Source organism: Herpailurus yagouaroundi, unplaced genomic scaffold, assembly GCF_014898765.1.
Source record: "Herpailurus yagouaroundi ecotype Mexico unplaced genomic scaffold, PumYag 166, whole genome shotgun sequence".
Taxonomy (NCBI): domain Eukaryota; kingdom Metazoa; phylum Chordata; class Mammalia; order Carnivora; family Felidae; genus Herpailurus; species Herpailurus yagouaroundi.
Window position 1 is genome coordinate 7,191,142 of NW_024412407.1, and position 6,000 is coordinate 7,197,141.

General features: G+C 33.7%; 1 protein-coding gene across 1 annotated transcript in view; it reads left to right on the forward strand.

Moving 5' to 3' along the window:
- Positions 1 to 6,000, forward strand: part of RPAP3 (RNA polymerase II associated protein 3) — a 40,998-nt gene that overhangs the window by 16,317 nt on the left and 18,681 nt on the right. Inside the window, exons 6-9 of the mRNA XM_040488348.1 lie at positions 2,355 to 2,476; positions 3,189 to 3,259; positions 4,392 to 4,517; positions 5,446 to 5,573. Of these exons, the coding sequence (XP_040344282.1) occupies positions 2,355 to 2,476; positions 3,189 to 3,259; positions 4,392 to 4,517; positions 5,446 to 5,573 (447 nt within the window). The remainder of the gene's footprint in view (positions 1 to 2,354; positions 2,477 to 3,188; positions 3,260 to 4,391; positions 4,518 to 5,445; positions 5,574 to 6,000) is intronic.

The window sequence follows — 6,000 nt, forward strand, 5'->3', positions numbered from 1 at the left end:
TCTTTCACTCTTTCCTTTTCTTCTCCCTCTTTCCCCCCTTCTCTCCCTCCCTACCACCCTTTTCTCCCTTCCTTAAAGCAGTGATAATTTTTTTTTTTTTAATTTTTTTTTCAACGTTTATTTATTTTTGAGACAGAGAGAGACAGAGCATGAACGGGGGAGGGGCAGAGAGAGAGGGAGACACAGAATTGGAAACAGGCTCCAGGCTCTGAGCCATCAGCCCAGAGCCCGACGCGGGGCTCGAACTCACGGACCGCGAGATCGTGACCTGGCTGAAGTCGGACGCTTAACCGACTGCGCCACCCAGGTGCCCCGAAAGCAGTGATAATGTTGACAGTTTTGTAGGTTTCTTGGGGTTGGGTCACAGGATGTATATATATGTTCTACTTATATGGTGATGACCAGTTGTACAAGTAATGCAAAGGTAGTTGTATAAGTTTATGTTCTCATTAGGAGTGTGTGTGGATGCTTGCTCCGTGTCTTTACCAACACTGGTAGAATCGGGCTTCTTAATTGTTTTCAGTCAAGTGGGTGCAAAATGGTAATTCACCTTGGTCTTAATTTGCATTTCCACAACTGCTAATGAGGTTGAACATCTTATATATTTATTTGCCACCTGTATTCCTTTGTTTCCCTGTGAAATGCCTGTTTTGTCTTTTGGGCATTTTTCTGTAAGTCTGTTTTTCTATTGATTTTTAAGAATTCTTTCGGGATACTAATCCTTCAGTGTTTATGATACTTATTTTCCCCCAATCTGCAGCTTTGGTTTTTTTCTTTCTCTGTGAAGTCTCAATGAGCAGAAATTCTTAATTTTAATATATTTCAATTTTGGGGCACCTGGGTGGCGCAGTCGGTTAAGCGTCCGACTTCAGCCAGGTCATGATCTCGCGGTCCGTGAGTTCAAGCCCTGCATCAGGCTCTGGGCTGATGGCTCAGAGCCTGGAACCTGTTTCCGATTCTGTGTCTCCCTCTCTCTCTGCCCCTCCCCCGTTCATGCTCTGTCTCTCTCTGTCCCCAAAATAAATAAACGTTGAAAAAAAAATTTATTTAAAAAAAATATATTTCAATTTATTGATTTTTTTTTTAGTGGTTAGCACTTTAAAAAATATAATTTGTTACAACAATAGTTTCCCATGCTGAGCTCATAATAGTCTTCTATATTTTCTTCTAAAAGTTTTTAAGTTTTAATTTTCATGTTTAAGTATTTATGTATGCTGAAGGTAGAAGTCTAATTTCATATCTTTTCATATGACTATTTCAGTCATGTCAGTCTTATTTATTGAACATCCACACTTTCCCCATGGATCTGCAATGCCACCTTGTCGTATGCTTAGTTTGCATGGATCTCTTTTTCTTTCTTTTTTTTTTTTTTTTTTATGTTTATTTATTTTGATAGCAAGAGAGGGCAAGGGAGGGGCAGGGAGAGAGAGAATGCTAAGCAGACTCCGCACTGTCAGCACAGAGCCTGATGTGGAGTTCAGTCTCATAAACCATGAGACCATGAACCGAAATCCACTGAGCTCAACCCACTGAGCCACCTAGGTGTCCCACATGGATCTCTTTTTCATCATTCTGTTCTCCAGTTGATCTGTTGCCTATCCGTATAACTCATTCCATACTACCTTTAATTGCTATAGCATTATAATAAGTCTCCATATTTGGCATAGGACATGTATTCTTACCTTATTATTTTTTGGGAATGTCTTGGGTATTCTTGGACTTTCGCTTATCAGTGTAAATACCGGAATCATCTTGTTAAACTCCTTGAAAAATTCTGTAGGTATTTTGATTCTAATTGCTTTGGATTTATAGATCAGTTTGGAGAGAATTATATTGCTATGGTTTTGTGACTTAGTATAAATCATGAATATGATACATCTTCACTTAAGTCTTTAATGTTTTTGAAGACAGTCTTCAGATGTTCTGCATATGGGTCTTACATATCTTTTGTTAGATTTATTTCTGTTTTTTTGTTGTTGTTGTTGTTGTTGCTTATCTTTAGTAAAGCAGTCACCTTGCAAACTTTCATTATTACTAACAGTGTCTCCAGATTGTTTTGAGTTTTTTAGGTAGACCATCACATCATCTGAGTTTTGTTCCTTTCCAGTCTTTTAGCTGTATATTTCTTTCTTGTGAAACTGCATTAGCCAGGACCTCTAATATAATACTGACAGAAAGCAGTGGTAGTGGGCATTCTTTTTCCTTTAGAGGGAATGTTACTTACATCTCACCATCATGAATTAATGCTTTTCAGTAGCCTTAAGTAAATAATAGAAGATGGTATTTCAGAAACAAATTTTGAAGTTTTGGTTTGACAAATGAATATTATTAACTTCAACTTTTTTAAATTGCAGATTTGCTGTTGCTGAGTCTGATTGTAATTTAGCAATTGCCTTGAATAGAAGTTACACCAAGGCTTATACAAGGCGAGGTGCTGCTCGATTTGCTTTGCAAAAGTTAGAGGATGCCAAAAAAGGTATTAATATTTTCATCTTATTATTATCTAAAACACTCTTTAATAGTTTAACAGATGCTATACAAAGAATACTAGGTAATCACAGTTACTACCCTCAGAGAGCTTTCTGTATTTGAAGAAATCTCATTTTTGCTACTTTGGGAAGGAATGCATTATTTGCCACCAATCAGACTTTGGTTCAAATTCTTACTCCACTGTGTATTAGCTATGTGACCAAGGGGAAGGTTGTGGGTCCCCTATGATTTTCAGTTTTTCAGCCGTAAAATAGGGATTAAAGCATCTTGTTGGATATCGTGAGGCAGAGAGGCACGGCACATAGAGTCCTTGACATGTTTTTCTTCATTTGTAAAGTCTAAGCCTTTTGTTACTCCATAAAATAAGTTTGTGTACTATAAATCATAAAATCTGAATAAAGTTGATAATCTAATAGGATTCTGCTGTTTCTGGTTTTAAGATGTACAACTTAATGATAGTAAGCGTCCTTCCTGGGGCTGGTGGAAGAGGGTGATTTGTCAAGGGATTCTGTTAGGATTTTGTTTGTCTTGGTGGAGAATGGAGATAGTCCAGTAACCTCCCGTTGGTTAGTATTTCTTGGTTCCTCGTAATTTTGCTGTAGGATGCATGCCTGTTTGTCACATGTAGCAAATGATTGTTCAATGGAATTTTTTAATATCTTGTCTTTCACATATTCTTTATCTTCAAATTTACTTAGATTATGAAAAAGTATTAGAACTAGAACCAAATAACTTTGAAGCAACGAATGAACTCAGGAAAATTAATCAGGTAAAACATAGTTATTTAAGTGCATTACTTAACGTTTATTTGATGAAGTAAAGGTTTTTGCATAGTCTTTGTACCATAGATTACTTAATATAGACTTTTTCTAATTTTAATTCTTTGTACTGTACAGTTTTACTAAACAAATTTGCAAGCTAGAGGAAGTAGAATAGTATTTCAGGATCCCTAGGAATCATCATTTAAAAAAGTCATCTGAGAGACACCTGACTGGCCCACTTGGTATAGAGTATAAGACTCTTGATTTGGGGTTGTGAGTTTGAGCCTCACTGTTGGTGTAGAGATTACTTAAAATCTTCAAAAAAAATCACTGGAGGTTTTTCAACTCCTGCTGCTTTATTTTTTCCCAGATGACAATTATTTTTCTTTATCCCCATAATTTTTCTTTTTGGCTTGTGCTTTTATTTCTGTACTAAGTTTTTGCATATTTCTTTGATTTTGTTAGTTTTAAGTTGTTCTGTCTTTATAGTTTATATCTTAGCAAAAACAATACTAATTTTTTAACAGTAAGAAAATACTTAAAAAGTTTTTTTGTCAAATTATACTGTACAGTTACATATTCCTTTCACTTTGCTGTTGAATCAGAGTTATAATTATTGTGCCATGCATTGAAACTTTGAGAAAAAAGTGACAATGATTGGGGAAGATCTGCTTTTAAATATTGCCATTACTTATAGCACATAAAATCTGTTGATAAGTATATCAACTGTCTTATAATTGTGAACTGTGTTATATATTTTTGTATTTTGTCTGAGGTCAAGTAATGACTATGAATATGAAGTTTGAGAAATTTGGTGATGTCTTGATTATCCGTTTATTTTTGAAAATAGTTTCTAGGATGGTGCCTGGCCTGTGTAGAATTTCAGTAAATATTTGTTGGATAAATAAATGAACAACTACCATTAGTGATTTTAATTGGAATAAGATGTGTATTAAATTTTTTATGTATTTGTGTTGTTTTGTAATTTGAATTAGATTTTGAATTAGTAAAAGATATTATTTCAGTATTAATTTGAAATGTAGAAATTCTAATATATTTGAGTAATTTAGTATTTCACAGTGAAATATGTATGCATCTTGTATTACTTGTTTTATTTTAGTGGACTATTGTGTCTCCTAGGCTTTAGCATCCAAAGAAAATTCATGCCCAAAGGGAGCTGATACGATGGTTAAGACAACTGAAGAAGAGAAAAAGCAAATTGAACAGCAACAGAATAAGCAGCAGGCCATTTCACAGAAAGATCTGGTAATCCAGAGGGATTTCAACATACATATGTTTTGTTGAATTTGTTCTTTGTTTCTTGTTCATCTGTTTCTGTCTTCTCTAATATTTAAATTCTTCAGTAGGAGTTGCAAATTACACTAAAAACCTCTGGAGCTTATAATTCAAAACTTGAGTAATTGATGACTTGGTACATAATTAAAAAAAAAAAACATAGTTTAGGGAGCAAATTACTCTGATTATTTTAACATATTTACATATAGATGTAAATTTAGCGTAGAAATAAGTTACAGTTCATTCTTATATATAATTTTTTTTCCACTAATTCATACTAGACTTTCTGATAAATTCGTTTAGAAATCGTGAGTTGAGATTTAATTTAATATATCTGTAGTTTTTCATGGACCCACAGAAGATTTTTAATAAATACTTATGGAATGATTATTGATTGTGATAAGCCTATAAATGAATGTTACAGGGTAATCTGGTATGCACATTCTAATATGGTTTAATTTATCCCGTGTTTAGACATGTTAATGTTACCAAAGAATGAACTGTACAATTTTGGTACTCTGTCCTTTCACAAAAATTACTTGGGTTATGAAATTCTATTGTGCAACCTTTGGTATAACTAGAGTATAATATTTGAGCCTATATTACAATGTGTTTTTAAATTTAAGCTTTAACATTTAACTAGTAGAATAATGGTTAATGCTGCAAAGTAGTATAGTAGTGTATGTTTCTTTTTAGTTCTGAAAAGAGAAGAATGCCATTACAAAAAACCACCTAAACTAACATTCTAAAGCATGTATCATGGACTAGATTTTTAACATTAAAATATACTTTAATTACTGGTATAATATTGTTGAGTGTTCTCATAGTGTTTACTTAAGATTTGAATTCAACTTTTTGGCATTTTTTTTCGTTCTTCTATTTCTCTCCAAAATGATAGGGGAATGGATTTTTCAAAGAGGGGAAATACGAAAGGGCAATTGAATGCTACACTCGGGGGATAGCAGCAGATGGCACTAATGCCCTTCTTCCGGCTAACAGAGCAATGGCCTATCTGAAGATTCAGAAGTAAGTGTTGGATGTACTTAATGCTTTTCAGGGTGAAAATGAAATTTACCGTAAATTGGCTTATTAGACAATTAAATAAAATATAATTTATTTACTTCTGAGCATTAAATTTATTTTTTGTTTTTTATTAAATTTTTTTTTAATGTTTATTTTTCACAGAGAGAGAGAGAGAGAGGGATAGAGAGAGCATGAGTGGGGGAGGAGCAGAGAGGGAGGGAGACACAGAATCAGAAGCAGCTGAGCATTAAATAGAGAGAGAGAGAGACTGAATATCAGTATGTATTCAGTAAATATTAGCTCTTGTTATTATTTTCCCACTATTTTTGTTTTTTTTAATGTTTGCTTATTTTTTTTTTTTTTTTAATTTTTTTTTCAACGTTTTTATTTATTTTTGGGACAGAGAGAGACAGAGCATGAACGGGGGAGG